Raw genomic sequence first — 21180 nt, forward strand, 5'->3', positions numbered from 1 at the left:
TGCATCTCGTGTTACAAGAGCCCAGAATGTGCCTGTTCTGAGAACATGAGGGATGGCTCTTCACTGACCACTGCAAGCAGCACAGGACTCCATCTATGACCTCCAACAGACCTGGCAGGCCAGTTCTGCCTCACCTCTGTGTGAGATGTCACCTCCTCTTTTTCGTTAGGTAAAGCTATGTATAGCTCACTGCTCCATATGCAGAATCATTAAAATAACATCATAGACAGGAATAAAAAGAATGCAGTCATTTCACACATCCCTCCATTAATTTAATTATTTTATTGTCCAAGCATATGAAATATTGAATATCACCAGAGGATACATTAAAAATGAGACACCTGTTCTGTCATGAAGCATTCACATTAGAATTAATGGAACATGGACCTTGACAGTATTATTAAATATGTCTTGAAATAAATAAATAAAGCTACCTTGGAAATCCAGTTAGGTCTAAATAACCCATTTAGTAAATACACTTCCCTTCTTCCAAAGAAATTCCTTAGGAGACTATCTGTCTTGCTGGAGGCTTGTTTTCACTGGAAGATGAAGTTTTTTCTCTTGATCTTACATCCCCAAAGGAAGGACAGTCTCAGCTAATTTACCTCATGATCAAAGGGAAGTAAGTGCCTGTTCAACATTTTTTTAAACATGAGATAGTTCATGGTAAGTGCATAGCCAGGAGCAGAAGGAAGATGACTCTGTTTAGCAGTTATTGTGGGTCCAAACTGAGGCAGCATCTGCTCCAGAGGATGGCTGTCACCCAGGAGGGGATGCACAGAAAGCTCTGGAGCCAGCTGCAGTGCAGAGGTGAAGCCTTGCATGGTGCTGCCTTTCTTTTCTGTTTATTTCAGTTTTCTCTCTCCTCAAGGATCGAGGAAAATGAAGGGGTAGTTTTCTTCTATGTTGCAAACTCTCCAGGTAAATTCATCCATTGGACCATTTGTGGCAATCCACCACACAATAGAATTATCAGTCTGTATGTTTAGCTACAGAATTATTTAAGGCATGCAAAATTGCACCCATGCAAAATTGGATTTGCATTGAATTATTTATTTATTTCTTTTAACCAACATAACTATTTTTGGTTACAGCTTAGAAAATACTTAGAAAATGACTCTTCTTCCACTTCTTTTATTCCCAGACACAGCAGGATACGCATCACTAAACAGCTTTTCGTGGTTATTTTGTTGGAGTTCCTAATCAATCCTGTTTTCCCTCCCCTCTATGCTATTTCTAACCCTAAGCCAGGGCAAAATCCATTGGTAGAACCATTTTGCAGAGACTGATGAGAAAACATGAGATTAATTCTTGGCTTTCAGTTCAGGAAAGGCGTACAACTGGCATTCAGTTCAGGAAGTCTTCCAGAACTGGTGAAACATCTCCTGTCTGGCCCTGTGCACGTTCAGATACATTTGTCATGCAGCTCTTCTGATAAGGGCTGCTGCTGTGCAGAGGAGCAGCCTCTGGAAACAGGAGTTTGCTGCTCAGGGGTGACAGTAGGAAAAGCATTTCTCCACCTCTGTTTTTGTCCTCTCAACAGCACAGCAAGGCATGACCTTAACACACTTATTTCTATAAAACACTTCAGATTTTTAGTACAATGTGTAAGCAATGGACATCTTCTTTAAGCTCAAAGGAAATGGACCATTTAATGTAAAAAAAGCTGTGAATGGTAAAGGATTTCTCTTTAGTCTTGCTGCCCCAGGTCTGTTCCCAGCTAGTGAGCAAACATTTGAGCAATCTCACCCTCCATTTACAATAATCTCATCTATACCTATTTTACTTCATTTTGCTCATCAAGCAAAAAAATCTTTTACTGAATTAATTGCTGACAATTAATACTCTTAACAAAAGGAGTTCTTACATATGCTCTTGCTCTGGCTACCAGAAATCCCAGTGGGGGATATGCTACTCAATTTTGCCTGAGTTGTTTTAAAGTAAGAACTTGAAGACTCTAGCTACAGTAATTATTATAACATACAGAAGTTAAATTAGCATTTGCTAAATAGGTTATTAGAAAGATCACATGTTGTCATAGGTAGTAAATAGCTAAACACAACCTGTATAAAAAAGGCTAAAAACATTTTAAATCAGAACCAGTGATAGATTCACAAAAGTACAGATGGTTTGAATTTGAAACTAGGTAAGATTTCATCCCACATTGTGAAGAAAACCTTGGGAAATGGTCTTACTAGTCAGCATTTCTATAAGAAATATCAGTCACCTTTCATTGCATTGCAATAAGTAGTTATGATGGTGACATCTTACGGTTTTCTTCTGCATCTTTTTGCCCTGAGATACCAAAAAAGGGACAACATATTATGCATATTTTGGTCATTTTACACCATGTACTTCCTACAATGTGATTGGGGACCTTCATATATGTCTTGTCAAATTCTCCATTATTGAGATCCATCAACTAATGAATGTGACCCACTGTGGGGAGGAGCATGATTCATACTTGATTGAATGTAACAGCACCACATAACAATGTAAGGAACTGAGAAACTGAATTTCTAGAAGAAAAATCAGGGACAATTTAGAATTCCAGGACATAAATCCTTGAATGTGACTTGTTATATCTGTCTACTTTTGTAGGTATGAAGAAGTAGACTCCTCTTACCACCAAGTTGTCTTGGCAGTTCCTGTAGTTCAGTATTTGTATTCTTCATCTTTATAAGCTCATTTGTCCTTTCCTTAACATTATCAGGTCAATCTGCTCTCTGCATAAAAATCTTACTCTTCAGGGAACACTTCAGGCTGTAGAGCTGATATTGTTGTATGTGTAAAGTACATATATTAAAACCTGGGACATTCTCTAATGTCTCTCCATTGGTATTATTCTGCAAGTACCTTTAGTATCTGCAGGTAGTAATTTTTCATGCACAATTATAATTTTTAAGTTAATAAGCTCCTTTTAAGACTTTGAGAGTAAAAATCTAGAGTGGGATGTGTTGCTTTAAGAGTTGATTTAATAAATAATGGATTCTCTTTCTATTAACTCAATAGCATAATAATAACAACATTGAAACTTCACAAGTATTCCCTATTCATATGATACAAAAATATTTGTTGAAAGAAAGTAATTGTGCAATTCTCAGCAACTGTGTGATGCTCATGTAATGTTCCTGTGACATGACCAAACCAGGAAAATAAAAAAGTCATGTACTGATAAACCCAGACAATGATGCATTCAGCTAAGGCTGCATATTGGAGTTGCTATTGCACTACTCCAGCTGCCTCTCTCTCCATTTCTGGTGAGAATAATGGCTAAGCAGAAACATTTTTATTTTCCCTGTTGAGTCCTTCTCCACATGGGCTGTGGGTTCCATTTCTGAAAGTTTCTTCAGAGTGTCACTGAGCTCACTGACCGCCGGTGGCTTCCGTAATTAAAGTTTTTGAGATAATCTTTATCATCCTGCCCAGGAGCTGTTTCCCTGCTGGCCACAAGGGGATGATGGCCAGAGGAAGGCCCTGCAGAAGAATCAGTAGCAGCAGATTCTTCCTCTGCCCACCTGTTAAAGAAGAAATAGCCTTCCTCAAATGTCCTTCTCCCGGGGGGATTAGAGGCAGAAACTCCCAGATTTTCTGTGTCCCTGGGAGACAAGGCTGCTGCTGGATGTAGAAATGGTGACACACATAAGTGGCTGATGCTTTGGTCAAGGTCATCATTAGATGCAGGTGAGGCCACAGGTGCACTAGAAGTAGCTTCTTTTCTTGATCTTAGTTTCTGGATTTCAAGGTCCTGTTGCTCCTTAGGAAGTTTTTCGACTTGCTGTGCTTTCAGAACAAGAGATGCTCCAAGGGTTCCTCGCAGAGCAAAAATAAAGAACCTGATGAAGGAGGAAGGGAATGGATTTTTTTATCAGTGGGCTCATTCCATAATCTACATCACATATCCCAAATACAGATACTAATTTTCCATTGCTTTACAGACATCTGGTAGACACCTTATACCTGGCAGATGAAAGTTGACTCCTGGATCTTAACACAACATGTTACTACATATTTAGCTTAACCTGTATAGAGTCAACTACATGTATAGATTATAATTTTTTTAGTATTTATAACTACTTGTTTGCTGAACAGTGAAGAAAAATAGAAAAAAATCTCAAGAGATGCAATATTTGAAAACATGGAAGTTGCATTTATACTGCTAAAATAGGCTAAAGAAGAGATCTTAATTTGTTAGATAAGAGAAAATCAGAAGTTAAAAACCTCACCTTTTGGATTTTTTTCAGAAAGCAGCAACAGAAATGTCCTCTCTGCCCTTTGCAGGACAGAGAACTTAGTAACTAAATATTGTGTGTTGTGAGACTGCATACACCCTCTCTCCATGTCATGTCAGCTTTGTGTGAAAATCAAAGTCTCTTTCAAAGCATCTTTTTATTAGGATTTGACCTTTACATAGGTGGCTTCAACATGTATTTTATAACAAACATGGGTACTCTGTGAAATGGCATTTCGAAAGGTGCTATCCTCACATCCTGCTGCTCAATGTATCTATAAACCAGATTTACAAGACTAAAAAGGCTGACAAGGTACAGAAAGGGCTTTTAAGGCAATGGATTTCTTGGGCTTGCACAAGCAGGAGTGGATGAAGTTTATTTGCAGTGCCTGTGCTCAGGCTGGTGAATCCCAACAGAATCTTGGATCTGCTCAGGAAGTGAAGAGCATGGGAGAGCCCAAGACTTTCTTTGTAGATTTGCTGTGGATCACAATGTCCTGTGTCTTTCCCCTCAGCTCGTTTGCTGTATCCTTTGTGCAAGTTCCAGGTAAATCAGACAGGATGACAGAGAAGGAGTGGGAACTGTGTCTCCCATCCTGTAAACTGCTCTCAGTTGCTCCTGCCCTCCCACAGCCCTGGCAGGGCACAGGCCAAGCCTCCCCCTGAGTGCTGCAGCTCAGACAAAAGGCAGCATGGAGGGGAAGAACCCAGGAGGGCAATTATTTTAAAAAAACCTGTTAGAAGGAACCCAGAACCTCCAGACACCGAGTGAGGAGACAAGGAGCAGGCAGAACAGTGCAATGGACCATGGAATGGAATGGAAGTTAAAATTTAGTGCATTTCAGCAAAGGGTGGTTTCACCACTGCTGAGATCTGGTGGCACAGCTCAGTTGGAGTAGAAACAGGGCCTGGATATTCTGCAGGTGAAGGAGTGTGCAGAAAATAATCTGGGGTACCAATGTGAAGGAACAGCAGTTGAGGATATGAATATACAACCCTTAACCTCAGTAACCTGCTGAGGCAGCAAGGATCTTAAGTGTGCTGAATTCCCAAGATGGAGACACGAGCTCTCTAACCACGTGCTTGATGCAGCTCTCAGCAGAAAGCTCAGGGTCAAAAATGTCACTGTGAATGAGGGCTGATAGGAAAACAAAAGTCATGCAGGAGCAAAGCAGACTGGAAAAGGATGCCCTGCCTAGAAGACATAAGACCTTACTGAATTGTGTTGTTTATTCTGATCTGAACTTATATTATATAACATAAAAATCACAAGAGCATCTCAACTCAAATGGGAAAATAATAATAGTTTGAAGAAAAACACCATCTATTGTTGAAAAGTTCCTTTTCTGTCAGAGTTAAGGCTCAGATTCTAATCCCTTAAAGCACTTACAAAATCAGATACTAAAAATATTGTCCTGAATTTTGTAATACCAGCATGCTGCATTACTTCATGGGAATTAGGATGAGAAGGAAACTAGCAAGATAGTCAAACCAACCCATTTTTTTCAATGTCCAAGCAAATAACAAATAAATATTTGAAACAAATGGTGTAACTCAAAACATACCTGCTTTAAGAATTATTGAACACCAAAAGTAGTAATGTTCCCATATGTATATGGGAACAGAATAATTCTGTTTTTTAAACCATTTTTTCAGCAACACATCTCAATAACTATCCCTCTCCAAATATTATCCAGTCTCATTTAAAGTTATCTTTAACATATCTGTTTTTTTGAAATACAAAGTTAAACTAAAATTTTGGATGCAAGGAATATTTGTCATATAGAAATGCTCCTAAATTCAGCTTAGTAATGCATCATAATGTACTTAAAACCAAGAATATATTTAGTAACTCTCAAACATACAGGAATAATTCAAAGATTTGTTTATAATCTTGATCTGCTCAACAACATTGTGGTCATGATAGTGAATAATTAGGTAGCAGATCTGTACTGGTAAATTTTGATGCACCCCAAGAAGAAAGGTTTTCCTGATGGCAAAAGTAGAAAATATATAGTGACTGACCTAGGGTTATATAACTGAATAAATGAATGGTTCATGAACTGGAAGGTTGAACTCAGGCATCTGAACTTCCACTGTGATCAGTTATCCTGTGCAGCACGTGTCTGACACATCACATATCTGTACACATCCCTGTCGCTTCTTCACTCCCATGTCTGCAAACCCACAAAAGGAAAGAGGAGAGCGTTCAAACCTTGGTAAGAGCGCGATGACGGGGGTGATGAGGCACAGCAAATAGAAGGTGGGGTCCTGCAGCTGCCTCTCCATGATCCAGTAGGGGTTGGTGGGGGGGCTGCAGAGCAGGCAGGCAGCGTTGTAGATGACGGAGAAGATGAGGTACAAAGCCACACTGCAGATCATTGTCACCAGCTGCAGCACGGTCTGCAAGCACAAGGGATGCCAGTGAGACCCTGACTGGGTGTGAGACATGAGGGGACAAAGGCAGCTGCAAAGAGTGCATCTAACAGTGCATTTTACTGAAATCTGCAGTAGGAGAAATAGCCAGAAAGTAATTTAGAAAACAGCAGTGAATATAGTTCTCCAAGTAACACTTCCTCATATACTGAGGTATGCAAATATTTGGTACTCTCCTGTCCAAAGGCATGATAGAAACAAATTCTGTCATTGTGCACATGAGAGTATTAACCTGGGGCTACTAAAAAATTCTGGCACTTTGTGAAATCTTAGTGTACCTGTTACTTACCTTTTGTGACCCAGAATTCAGGTAAATGACTCTGAAAGAGAATTCTATGCCTATACAAGATGCAACATTCACCAAAATACCCCCAAATCCAGTGCTTTGAACAGGACAGGTCAAATACATACCCATGTTTTCATTTCTAGAGCCTGGTGCAAGAGAATGGTCAGGAGGGAGATGGTGTTGATGGGGTTTCCAAAGGAAAACACATCTATGTCAGAGTCTTTGTACGTCTACAAAACAGGCAGAGAGACTGTGGTGAGCCCTGACTATTCAGAACTGAATTTACTGCTTCTAAGGAGGACAGGAGAGTGAGAATATTAATAAGCCTGTTACTTACCAAATAGGGGACAAAGAAGCAAATGAGGCTTTGATAGAAGGCATCCAACATTGTAATAATAAAAGCTGACAAGTTGTATATCTGCAGGAGTTTACAGATAACAGGCATTATGATGGGATATACGTCTCTAGCCTGTCCTGCAAACATAATTGCTGTTTGTCTTCCATTCACACTACTAATTATTGCTAACTGGTTTCTTTCTATGAATAAATACCTCCTGAGCAGCTGATTAAACCAAAGGCTTATCTCTAAACAGGCATTTTATCTGTGTTAAGTAAAGACAGACCTTAGGAATATTACCAAGTCTATCAAGAGTATTAAAAGCCAAATTTTGCCAATGTCAAATCTCTTCACAAGGGATGTTATTCCTCAAATTCTTTATCCAAGCTCGTTCTAGAGTTATAAAATTTGTCAAAAATCCTTTCTTCTAATGCAACACTTATTTTGTGTCATTTTAATTTGACTATTTGCCATATTTAAATGTATCTAGTGACCGATGGTGTCACAGCTCCCATGGAGTGGAATGCATTACTGGAGAGACAGAATACTGGGCCCCTGTTTCAACATTCCAAGTACGTCTAAACTCTTTTCTTCCTTCCCTTATTCCTGAACAAAAACCCCCTGTGGTCCTTTGGGTTATCAAGCAGTTATTTCAGCAGTCATGACATACCTCTGAATTTTGTCCATTCTTGTACAGCTCAGGCAGACGTAGGAGCGTTTCTGCAGAAACATCTTTGTCAAGGGCTCCAAAGAGAAGAGGGGGCACCGAGGTGAAGAAGAGGTTGAAGAAAATCATCTGCCAGTAATCTAGCATGGTGCTGCCTGAGAAGCCACAGAAGAACTGGTACCAGAAGAGCAGGTTGACGTAGCACTGGGAGAGGCACAGACAAACAGACAGAGTAGTTACACCTGTGGTATTTATTGAGACACTGGTTATCAACGGGGCCTCCTCTGAGGACAGGATTTTGGTTAAAGGCACTGCACTTCATTCCATAGAGCAGTATACCCTAAGGGACTGTTTCACAGTGATCCACTGTGACACAGCTTTTTAAAAGCCATTATGGTTCTTTGAGAACATATCAAAGAATAATTAAGTGAACTGTTCACAGCCCTGAGCACCGGATTTCAGAATCCTTTTGGAATCTCGTTGTCCATGTGGAATCAAAGGCCTGCTGCTCCCTAATGCTATGGGGGAGATTAAAGAACAGCAGCATCCTAGTCTGGAGAACGATTTCATATTGCAAATAAATAGCCTTTGAACTCTAAAAGGATGTCCAGTCAAAAAAAGCAAAGTGTTCATTTCCACTACAAATTTTAACAGTAATAAGAAGCAATCCTTATTGAAAATTATTAAAAACTTCACAAAAAAACCAGATACCTTGAATTCTAGGTAAAACGCCTTTCATGCTCAGAGCGTATTTCATGTCAAATGGACTTGTTTTCCCAGTCTTGTAGAAACTGAATTACTTCATTTTTTCCACTTTATATCAGACTTCAATGCATAGATCATTTGCATATACATTAAATTTTTAATAAAAATGACAGATATGAATGCATCATTACTTGCAAGTGGTTCCTATAAAAATTCAGAGGTTTCAAGGCAGGCAGTTCTTAGTACACACTCATCTGCATTCGAGTGCTAAGAATCTGATCTCCCTCATGCAAATTTTATTTTGAGGCTCATGGGTATTATTAATAAAGTTTCTTCTGCTGCCATATAAAATTACTAAGCCTTGAGTCCTTTTTCCCTCTGGAATAATGCTATTTCAAAATATATTTAGAGCCTGTATGTTTCTCAATGCTTTATGCAGCACCTTGCTAAGAAGGAAGGGGCATACTATAAACTTGCAAAGTGAAGAAACACGAACTGTAGCTTCATAAAAAGTAAGAGTATAACCTGCAAAAACCAAAACCAAACAACCAAGAAAGCCCTCAGACCTGGAATTAACCTTTGCTAGGATGAACACTTAAGAATCTTAATCATCTTACCACATTTTTGTAGAAAAAGTAAATCACCATCTTTGCCAGGCGAGCATAGCACCAATGTCCATGGACAAGAAGGAGCTTTTTGAGATGCTTAAATCGGGATATTGCAAAGTCACTGGCCATCACAGCCTTGGGGAAAAGGAATAGAAGGTCATTTACAATACATCCTTTTTACATGCTGTGTAATGAAATTTGAACATACACATTGAAGTAATTTCCTACTATTGAATATTGTAGAAGAAACAAACCAGCAGACCTCAAGAACATAGTTGGAACTTTCTATCTCTGCAGAGCTCTCCATTTAAGGAGAATAAGGAAGGGGGATGTGTGGGAAAGGATACAGGGCAGAAGCCTGTGGAAGGGAATCCACAAAACCTGGAAACCTGGAAACGCAGCAGCTGAGAAGATTCAGAAACCAGATGCTCACCTAACACTGGGCAGACATCTGCTAATTTTCCAGTCTCATGAGCAAACACAGGTTTGTCCTCACATGATAATTTTTTGGCTCAAAATGCTCTTTTTCTTTTTGCTGCTGGACCCTTAATTACAAACTGCATATTAATTTATGATGGCAACTTGCATTTTTAAGATGACACTTGAGAGTGTAGGGCTGCTATGAAACTTATTAAGCCTTAAGGGACTACCTGACAAAAGAGGAAAGAAACTGAGAGGATACCTGCATGCCTTCCTGGCCAGATATTCCAATTCCAACATCAGCTGCTTGAATCATACTCACATCGTTTGCACCATCCCCTAGAGTGGGAAGACAGGAGGGAACAATAACAATGCAAGAAAGGCTGTCTCCACCAGAAGAAGGAAATAATCTCAGCAAGGCTGATTATTTCAAATATTCTGTACTACCATGCAGCTTGATCAGAACTGATGCGTGGCATCAAGCATGACATCAAGGCTCTGGTCTTGGTCTCCCTCCTTCCCTGGCTCCACCAGAGCACAATGCAGCACTGGGACAAGCTGGGTGGTGACACAGCAACCCCAACACCCTTTACGTCAACATCATTTTGTGTTTCTGCTTGGCCAAATCCATATGCTCAGGAACATGTTTTGCAACACCCTATTTCACTGAATTCTCTGAATCTATGACAAATTTGATTGCAGATGACAATGTAACAAGCCAGTTTCAAGAATTATTTTGCTCATTTCAACTCACAGCAATATGTTAAGTATGTAACCAAATTTCCAGGGAAAGAACAGCCATGCTTATTGCTTGCAATATGGAGATGGCAAATTAGGTTAGTTGATAAAGTAAATGAAGCAGAAGGCTGAAAGCTTATGGTTTGAACTGTAAGGCAAAGTAATATTTCAAAAATACAATAGACTTTTCTGTTTTGTCCACAGAGGTGTATTTGTTTAGTTTGGAGTCATCTAAATCAATTCATCAAGGATTTTGGTGGCATCACTTACCAAGTGTGGAAGGAAACTCAAAGCATTTCACAATATTTGGAGGTAAAAGGCAAATGAGTCAGTGCTTAATACCACTCTGATAATTCTGTTTTCACCAGGGAAAATCCTTCAGGAAAAGGGCTTTATGAAAAGATAAAATAGTGACTAATGATGAGTGATTTCCAGGCCCAAAACAAGGACGTTTTGGAGGCAATATGTGCATGTGTTTGTACTGATGTGCATGAAAGGGACTGCTGGGAGATTCTGAATTTGTAGTGCCTTCAGCCTGTTTAAAGGGGAGTGGATTTGCTTCGTGAAAGCTGAAGCAGGACTTTTATATGGTCTTTGATCAGGACAGATTAATCACTGCTGTTTCCTCACTGCATCTACCTGAGGCACAAAAATCTGCCCTGTACAATACACGCCCCACATTTCTCTCCAGGAAAGAGCCTGCTTCCCCTGTCTGTGTGAGGTGCAGCGTGGAGGTACCTATGGAGAGGGTCATGGCTCTCAGCTGCCTGCGGACCAGCTTGACCACCATGCTCTTCTGCAGGGGCGTGGAGCGGCAGCAGAGCACGGAGCGGCAGTGCTGCGCCAGCTCCAGCAGCTTCTCCTCCAAACCTCCCTGGAAGATGACGCTCAGCGTCCTCCCATCCAGCACCAGCCCAAACTCGGGGCTGGCCACCTCAGGGGCTGGCAAAGGTGTTGGGATGATGCCAAAAAACTTCCTCCGGGGTTTGCTGCACTCGTAGTTCTTCTTCACCTCTTCCAGGGTTAAATTCAAGAGAGATTCGCAGGTTTCCTGTGAGAAAACAGAAGTGGTTCTAGAAATAGTTATCTCCATCTACAGCACAGCACCTTGCCAAATGTGTGTTTGTATAATCATGCCAGTGGGTTTAAGCCTATCAGATAAACATGAGGGGAAATTTACTGAGAAATTTACTGAGAAAATGCACTGATTCATCTGATTGGAGATTATTTCAATAGGATACCATCCAATGCCTCAGTGAAAACACTGCACATTTTATCAGCCAGTTAACTGAGGTAAGGAATTATTGTAAAAGAAAATATAATAATCTTTACATCAGGAAGGCATGTGTGCATTTATGCTGAGAGTTCAGAAATTAAAAAAAAATATTTTCTTTTAAGGAGATTGAAAAATCTAATTCTGATATGAATGATGTGAGATATTGCAGCATTGGCTTCCACAAAAAATAAACTGTGGTAAGAGAAACAAGAGGTCCACATTTTCAAAATTATCCAAAACTTTCAGAGCTAGGCCTTTTCTAAGTCACATATCAGGTGTGTGTCATAATTAGAAACAGAAACAGAACTTCATATTTTCAAGCACTGTGCCTCAAACACAAAGTCCTTCTGTCTTAGCAAATCTGCTTCATGTTGGATCAAGTCCCCTTTTAGATGCCAACAACTGGAATTGACTTATTACTAGATGGAAACAGATTCAAGGGGAGAACTCTCACCTCTCCCATCCAGATCTCCTGAACTGGCACATCACTATCAGAGAAAATCCAAAATGATATCAAAGTTATTTTGCTCCCTCTTAGTACTCAAAGTCCTCCTTCAGTGGCCCTGAATATCTGAGGAGCTAATCACTCCTCTTTCTGCCTTTTCTGTCAGCTTTATTGAGTGATGATTCAGTTCTATAATGTTATTTTCACTTTATGTAGCATAAAGTACATGTGTAGGATGTTTGCAAGATTTAAATTACACTTAAGTGGGAGGTTCTGGAATCAAATGTACCTCTGACATCTAATAAAAACCTGCATCTAGCATGAACACCTAAAACCCCTAAAAATATTGAAGAAACGTCATCTTTCTGTGAACAAACCAAAAACAGTAGTGGAAATTCCTGGTTTGCCTGGACTTGCCTTTTGGAACAAATCTGCCAAGCTACCTAATTATGTTGCATCTTCTTGGAAGATATCTCATTTTCAGTGTTGGAATAATCTGCTGGGCTCAGGGGTAAGGAGAGGCCCTTCCCACTGACACCACTTCAAGACCTAACTCTGACAAAAGGAACAGGTTAAATGCTTTGTATATATTACTTGTGTCCCTTGCTGCTGCTATTGGGAGCCTCTTTCAGAAGTTTGTCTTTGGTTTAATTTTGAAAGTGGGGGAACTAAATCTTATTGTGGAGAAACTCCAGTGTCCCCTGAACCAAGGGGATTCCCCATGTGTATGCAGGTTGTTTCTGAGCCTGGAACCAGGGCACAGAGGCTGCTGTGAGTAAATGCCCATGCTGGCATTTCTGGGAGCCAGGGTGGTCCTGCCTGTAGCATCTCTGCTCTGGCACCACCCCTGTCTAATTTCCATCTCTAATGTATTCATTCTGCTTCCTGTAAAAGCAGATATGTGTTTCAAATGGAATTACACCTTGGAATATTTTCTGTGCCAGATTCCACATCATCTTTGCCTGTTTCTCTATTTCCATGACATTGAAAGAGACAGATATTTGCACAGGGTTTTTTCTCGTTTGGAGAGGTACTAGCTGCAGACAAAAGCAGTTAGAAACCATCTCACTGCTCCATGCAACTGCCTAAACCAGTCAGTATTTTAATAGTGTTTACTTAATCCTCACAATAGCTTTATTGAGAAAAGCAAGCTTGTCTTGGGAACACTGGTTCTCTGGGGAGAAAAGCGGAGGCAACCCAGGTGGGTAACTTGTCTGGTCACACAGGGAAGCCCTGCCTGCCCTCCACAGCCTCGTGCCAGCCCTTGGGAGAGCTGAGCTCACTGTGCCTCTTGCTCCTAATGCTATTTGGGGCTTTTTGACTGTTCTCTGTTAAGTGAGGTCTAAAGCAACGGAATGCCAAACTGCAAGGCACAAAGAAAAGGTAAGATAGGAAATTCTCTGCATTTTGTCTTTCTTTACTCACCTTATTTTCAGTGTTAATGGTGAAGACAGTGTCCCTTTGGTTCAGAAGCTTACAGGAGTATGCAATGTTAACTGCTGTCTCCTGTTTGTCTCCTGTCAACACCCAAATTTTAATCCCAGCTTCTCGGAGGGACACAATAGTGTCAGGTACTCCATCTTGCAGGCGATCTTCAATCCCTGTTGCTCCTGGGCAAACAGGAAAAGAAGAGAAATAATTATCTTTTTATTGAAAATCAAGTTGCTATTTTCTTGTTTAAAAAAAGCTCTTTGCTTTCCAATCACGCTGCTGAACTTATTGAGAATTGAACCAAGGTTTTTTCCAACAAACAAACATGCAGGCACATGATCTGCATTTGGATTAAGGTCTGAATGTGTCAACAATCAAGTTCTGTCTCTTCATTTTGCTTATTGCAAGAACAATGCATTTCATTTCTTCCTAATAATCCAAAATGACAATGTGCTGGCAGAGGAATCACAGCATATGAATTTTAAAAATGCTGCATTAAGTCCCATCAAAGCAACCAGAAAAGATGAACTTTGACTGTTTAAATGGATGCTGTCCCTGTTGTCAAGTCAGATGCTTCAGCCATCAAAGGCAGAAGAAACAGAACAGTACATTTTCTTTTTGAACATGCACAAACTTAGAAGCAGATGCCAACATTCATCCTGATGATGTTGGGAAATGACCATCTGAATGTTACAATACTCCTTATCCCCTCCACTAGAGGTCAGTTTGAAGATGCTGTAACTGTGCTACATTAAAGATAGATATTGATTTAGGCTAAGGGAACACTTTTTGCAAATTAAAGTGTGAAAGCACATAGAGCCTTAGTAATTGACAAAGGTAACAGACTCTGACAAAATCTACATTACCTCTTATGTGGTCTGCTTATGGCATTTAGCATTATTACTCTAATTTTTTAAATCACTGCAGAGATTATGAGAAGCCATAATATAAGCTATTACTTGCAATCACAGAAATTTAACAAAATATGGGCACAAATTGCAGTCAAAGAAAAATGACAACTCCAAAAATCAAAGTCATAAAGAACAAAATGTTTGCAAACAAAATAGAACAGAAAGCACTGAAGTGCTCCATAATTTAACAGAATGATGTTGTTAGATATGAGATGAACAATGCAGAAATGTCAATCAATGTAAGTTTTAATGCTAAACATCCTTTTACAAAGTGCACAAAGCAAGCACAACAATGCAACAACAGTAGGAACTCAGCAGCAAGACACCTACATGTTCAAGTTACTGGATTTTATAATGCAGTTCAACTACCAAAATTCCCTCAGAATTGATGCCCAAAACTGAAGTTAATTTCTGGTATTTTATAGGTTTATCTAAGGATATGTATGCATGATTGAATTGTGGGAACTTCATTCTCTACTGTGTCAGCTGAGCCACAGTAACAGCTGATGTGCATGTTCTTTGCTCAGGGCACACAATAGCTTCAAGTAACTTTTTCAAAGTTACTGCTGCCCCAAATGCACAAGAACTTGTACAGACACTGTCATTGGATTTTATCTCCCTAGCCTGGAGATTTCCAAACCACAGAGGAAGTATTTTAGATATAAATTAGTATAAGCTCTTGTCTGCCATACTGCCAGGACTATCACAGGAGAGCAAGTGATACTTCATGCAATGACAATTCTTATTTTTAGCTACCCAGCAGGGTGAGTTTGGTCTCCAGATGCTGTGCTGTCTCTATTAACAGCTCCTCTCTGTTGTCAATTGCAGCTTCTGCCTCCTGACGAAAGTTGGCCCATTTTTGAAAGTCATCTTCATTCAAGACCTGCATAACACAATTTAAACAGTGTTTATTTGAAATTTAAATAAGAGAGGAATGCCAACATTCTGGATCACAGAGACTTAACTTGTATCCAAACTGGTAAAGTACTGTGTCATCTTTAAAATAACTCAGACTTTTCCAAGAGAAAACTGCAAGAACAAGTAGTTTGTACAAATGACCTACAGCTGAGACTCAAAAATATGACATAGAGAAACTCCTGCTCACACAACTCTTGCTTAGCTGGGAGCACACAGTTTCTGAGGGCTGATCTACATTTCTCCAGAGCTTGAATATGATCTATTTGTTGCACATTGACAACATGACACTAAAATTTAGTAATTCAGGCTGAGAGCAAGATTTTTGAAAGTTGAATGCCAAGCAAAAGAGAAGAAGGTTGGCTGCTCAGCAGACTCTGTTTCTTGCTTGGAAGCACTGTTGAGTAGGTCAGCTGAGTACTATAGGAGAAACAGAAATAAATTATTTGAGACTGACTAAAAATCCCTCATTGGGTCACACTGAGGAAAAAAAGACTCCAGACAAGGCAAATAGATGGACAAAGAGATGGGCTATATCTGGCTGGTTGTCTGAAGGAGAACTATAACCACTGTATTTTTCTAGCAATTCTATTGCCATGTACAGAACCTGGTGCTCTCCCACCTTCTTAGCTATGCACAGGGTTCTCAGTCCATCATGGGCATAGTAGTCCAGATGCTTCTGTGTTCTTTCTTTTATTCTTTTCAGTCTCTTGTCTGAGCTAATGTCACCTGTGAAACACAAGGAAAAGATTCCATATTTTAAGTACAGATAATTTTCAATCTAATGGCCCAAGATTAAAAAAGAGTGGGCATTGGAGAAAAGTGGATTCCATTACAATACCAAGTTCTTGAAAAGCTCAAAAGTATTGGCTGTGCAGAAGCTGAAATCTTGCTAAAAATTCCTGTTTCCTTTAAAATAACATTACTTGTGGTTTTTTTAATTAACATTGCAGCACTCTTGCTGACAACCTGAAAAGCAATGGTCGGGGCCTTATGACAGTATTATTGCAGAGTACACAATCCCCATGGGTTAGCATTATCAGTGAATTTTAATTATCCCATTCCATATTCTAAGCCCTTCTGAAGTTGAATAAATATCTCAGTTCTGATCTGCAAGGATAATACTAGACAAAGCTTATTCTTTCTTTATACTCCTAATATCTAGATGTAATATGTCATGCAGAAAAGACCAGAGCACACTTCTTGTTAGGAGACACAACAGAAAACCTCCCTGGCTCATTACCTGTGGTGGAGTTGTCCAGCAGGTCCATTATTACAGAGTCAGCGCCTTTTGTGTAGACCACAATCTCCTTGGTGAGAGGGTGTCTCACCACTACAGACATCCTTTTCCTGACTGAGTCAAACCCCAGGGTGTAGAGGATATCAAAGGTCAGGAGTGTGCCCTGGGGCAGCTGCACCGTGACCTGCTCGGGCGTGCGCGACACCAGCATGAAGCCGTAGGCCTGGGCAGCATAGACCAGAGCTGCCTCGTCCGGGCTCTCGGCCTCGTAACAAAAGTCTGCTGGCAGAGAAATGTTGGTTGCAGACCTAAAAACTTCATCCAAGGAAGCAGCACCGATCTCTGTGCTGCCCTTGTCCTGGAGTTCCTGGCCCCCACTGCTGGCAGAGCCGTCGTTGTCGTTGTCATTGTCACAGCTCTCCAGCACAGCAAGAGGCTCCTCGGTGTTCTTTGCACTGAAGCTGGCACCAAGCTGTGAGCTAGACTGAGATGATGAAAAAGATTGACTAAGGCTTGCTAATTTTAGCCTTTGAAATATCTGATGAATCTTCTCCAGGGTGATTCCTGAAGGTTTTATTGGTGGTGGGATTGTGACCTAGAAATAGGAGAAAAACGAAGGTTAAAAATAAATAAATGTGAACTTCCAGAGCCTTCTCAAAACCTCTCTCTACTTTTCTGCACCTAAATGACAATAACTGCAAATTTCCATTTTTCCCTCTCCTTCCATTTAACTGTGGTGGAAGGATTTAATAGAGAAGTCATATGAGAGATGCCATCCAAATTTGATGGTGATTTGTATTTCTGCTTCTGAAGCAAAGATGTAATGAAGCTCTTGTAGTTCTGTCAATTGCCTGGCAGATCAGAGAAAACCCAGTGTGTTCAACAAACTTCTTACAGCATATATAATACAAAATCTAAAAGAAAAAGTGCAGATCCTGGGGTAGCCTTAACTATCATCAAACATTATAAGACAAGCTAGGAAGAGATACACAGGCATGGAAGCGGTAGACATTACAGAAAATGTAAAGAAACTAGAGGACAACAATCAAACAAAGCATTTTTCACCACTTCAGTTTTCACTTGACACTGCGTTGTTAAATGGAAGCATGACCCATTTTCCTCGTGTATTTAAAGTTAGATTACCCTTTGTCTTGGCTTAGTAGCTGTGGAGACCAGAACCGTGTTGCAAATGGCAAGAGCAAGAAAAAAATCAGTAAAGGATGTGGAAGTCTTCGTGTGTATAAAAGGAGAGAAGCTCTCAGTCTGGAGGGCAGCTTCTCGCACTCGCCGCAGCAGCCTGCTATCAGGAGTCACGTCCTTTTCCTGGAAGAGAAATTACTCAGGATTATTTTCATTCACTCTTGTCCTCAAGGAAGAACTGGCAACTTCATAGACTTCTTGAATTTAGACCTAGAAAAATGCCTTTTGTACTTAACATCTATGGAAAGATGGTGTCTTTCAAAAAGCTGCATCACTAGATAATTAGAAGGAAATGCATCTTCAAAACGAAGATGATCTCAGAATTTTATTTCTTTTGAGATCTACTAAAAATCAGAAAATTCACTACTGTGCACTTCACTTCAGCAGCAACTTTCTGAACTCAAAAGTTTCCTCTGGAAAAATTGAAAATTGACAGGCTAATTGTGGCATCGGAGACAGGTTTTAAAAACAAAACAATAAAAAAAATCAATATTTATCACAACAATTTTTCTCATCTTTTTCACATTAAGTGAAAACAGCGCTGACCTGAATTTTCAGCCTGAACATATATTAAAAACCCTAACTAAGCTAAAAAGAAAACTGAATAAAACAGCACTAATGATGATAATCATTTAAATTTGCCACCTTTTCAATGTTAACAATTTTGTTAGTGAAAATGCCAATAAAAAATGGCTAGTGCCATTCAGTTTTTAGGTTTCCTCATTAACTTGATAGCATTTCTTCTACTTGATGGCATGAAAACCTGATGACCATGGGACAATGAAAATTTTTGTTAAATGTTTCTAATAGCAAGGCACTACTTATTGGAACTATTAAATCGAGAAGGAAATGTACTGTCCCTTAATTCATAAGAACTCCTAAAGGTAGAGAGTAAATGTTAATTTTCTATCGTGTTCCAGTTCTGAAAAATGGATTTTTCTTACAAACTTCTCTCTCTTGACATACACACAAGTCTACAAACACACTCTGTATACCAGGAGTACTCAGGATGCTGCAGATTTGTAGCAGAGTAAAAATGCATCAGATGAGGTGATGCAAGTTCCAAAGGGCAGGAACTATAGAGACACCAAAAATTTATTATTCCCATTTAATTAATAGGGAATTGGCTCAGGTGGCAAAGGATAGTACTAGGTCTCATTTAAAGATCATACAGGGCAGGCTCTGTGCAATATCTAAATGTTTCTATTTTCACAATTGTCATAGGACATTAAAACAATTTATCCAGTTAGAGTGACACCTTTGAGCAGCTAAGGCTGGTTATTTCCATAAGAGCAGCTTAATGGTTTTCTACAAAAGAGGCATTTGATACTAGTTCCTCAGATACTGGTTCCCAGTGAATTAAAAAAAAATGTTTATTTCTAGAAGAAACAGAAAAGGCCTGGCAGTAAAAAATGTAATTGGAAAATATACTGGCAAGAAATTTCTTTATCATCCTTCAATAGTCATGACCTATAAGAAATTCTCAGAAGTCATGGCTCCTGGGTTCTCAAGAATCCATGGAGATGTTCTCATCAACTCACGAGGTTTGGGCTGGAAAATACTGGGATAACAACTTAGAGAACTCTCTTATTCCAAGAACAGTAGGAGTTCTGAGTGGAACTTACTACATGACAGCAGAACTGAATGAGGTAAGTAGGATCTTATAACAACTGCAGCAGAGTTCTGAGAATTCTGCATTTATCAGACTATTTTTTTTTAATAAAAAGATTTGGATGGCTTTTCCAGGCCTTTAACTTTAATTGGAATTCTAATTTTGAAAGTGTATGACCTTTTAGTGTTCACAAAAGCCTTGTCTGAAACGTCTGTTAAAAAACTTTCAAGAAGAGCAGAACAGTCTGACTTTAATTAGGCTGTGGGTGAATTTGGGAAGCTTCAGACCTAAATTGCAACAGATCCTGCTCCCCCCAGACTGCAGCCTGCACGCTCCAATTGAGGACTCTGATTCTTTGTCTCCCCCTTCCCTCTCTTAGCTCCAGCAAGGCTTGGATTTCTCCTCTCTACCTGTGGCTGTTATCACATTAATTGAAGGGACAGGACCACAATTAGACTAAGAATGATTTATTGCTTAGATAACATCAGTCTCAAAGGCCATGAGATTTATAAGACAGCAAGCAGTCAGTCTAAGATGGTCACAAGTTCTTTGTTGCAGACAGTATATAACTTTCTAATCCAATGGACAGTTGCCACAGAGTGTTTTGCTTTTCTAACCTGTCCCCTTGACTTCTTTCTGCTGCAATGTGGACAGTTTTGTCCAATAAGGTCTTACATGTACACATATATGTCTCTATTACAACATCTAGCTGTCTTCTAACTCTTAGCTTATTCTATTCAAACCACAATACTGAGACACTGAAATTTTCCAGAGCAGAAATCCAGTTTGATTTAGGTGAAATGTACATCTTTGAATTAAGTCTGTAGCTTGCAAACATAGCTGTTTGGTCTGACTCCTGACCCAGAGATTCTTTCGGATAAAAAAAATTAGCGGCAAATGTCACTTGAAATCAGTAGAATGAATATGTATGGACCTATTGTGAAATTCCATGCATATGTATTTGAGAGGGAGATAAAAAAGAATCTGGAGTTCCCAGAGGCACACATGTCATTTTAGGGGAACAATTCCCACATGCATCCAGCGCTGTAATAAACATACTGGCTTTACAACTTTCACAAAAGTTGTGGAGTTTGTTTGTTCCACAAATCAATACTACACTATACAACCCTTCATCATCTTATCTAATACAGTTTCTTACTCAAGACATATTCTATAGAAACATAAGCTTATGATTTCTCTGTTCAATGTCTGTGTACCTTCCTTTCACACCAATCTAGACATCTCTAAGGCTGTGAATCAAACCCTCTTGAGTCGGTGAAGATTTATCTTTCGGATTCCCGCAGCTTTCCATCCCAAAAGCAGCAGGTGGGGTAAGTTAGAAGGTGCTGGCCCAGGCTGCTGGTACTCACGATGGGGCTGCTGAAGGCCACCTGGGACTGGCTGCTGTCCCGCCGACCCATGGACCTGCTCCTGGTGTGGCCCTTGGAATGCGCCCGGTCGCTCTGGCACCGCCTCAAAGGCCTCACCGTGCTGGGCTTGTAGGTGGCTGGTCTCTCCAGGTTCATGGGAGGAAGAGTGAAGTGCTGAAGCTTTGCAAAATCCACATTGTCTAAATCCAGCTCTCTCTGTGTTTTCAGTCGCCTGTCTGTAAAAGAAAAATGAAACCTGACTTCTGATTCTTCACTGATTTTTTTTTTTCATTGTTTGAGAGGAATTCCTTGATCAGTTAAAAAACCTGAAACAAACTAAACCAAAGCCAAA

General features: G+C 39.9%; 1 protein-coding gene across 1 annotated transcript in view; it reads right to left on the minus strand.

Moving 5' to 3' along the window:
- Window positions 1-274: 274 nt before the first annotated feature.
- Window positions 275-21180, minus strand: part of ATP10B (ATPase phospholipid transporting 10B (putative)) — a 49079-nt gene continuing 28173 nt past the window's right edge. The window contains exons 9-22 of the mRNA XM_077186457.1: window positions 20829-21064; window positions 17790-17969; window positions 16650-17241; window positions 16029-16135; window positions 15248-15374; window positions 13575-13759; window positions 11167-11479; window positions 9953-10029; window positions 9280-9405; window positions 7961-8161; window positions 7291-7371; window positions 7079-7183; window positions 6447-6634; window positions 275-3836 (exon numbers count right to left, since the gene is read on the minus strand). Of these exons, the coding sequence (XP_077042572.1) occupies window positions 3350-3836; window positions 6447-6634; window positions 7079-7183; window positions 7291-7371; window positions 7961-8161; window positions 9280-9405; window positions 9953-10029; window positions 11167-11479; window positions 13575-13759; window positions 15248-15374; window positions 16029-16135; window positions 16650-17241; window positions 17790-17969; window positions 20829-21064 (3005 nt within the window). The 3' untranslated portion in view covers window positions 275-3349. The remainder of the gene's footprint in view (window positions 3837-6446; window positions 6635-7078; window positions 7184-7290; window positions 7372-7960; window positions 8162-9279; window positions 9406-9952; window positions 10030-11166; window positions 11480-13574; window positions 13760-15247; window positions 15375-16028; window positions 16136-16649; window positions 17242-17789; window positions 17970-20828; window positions 21065-21180) is intronic.

Source organism: Agelaius phoeniceus, chromosome 15 (genome assembly GCF_051311805.1).
Source record: "Agelaius phoeniceus isolate bAgePho1 chromosome 15, bAgePho1.hap1, whole genome shotgun sequence".
In the NCBI taxonomy this organism is placed as follows: domain Eukaryota; kingdom Metazoa; phylum Chordata; class Aves; order Passeriformes; family Icteridae; genus Agelaius; species Agelaius phoeniceus.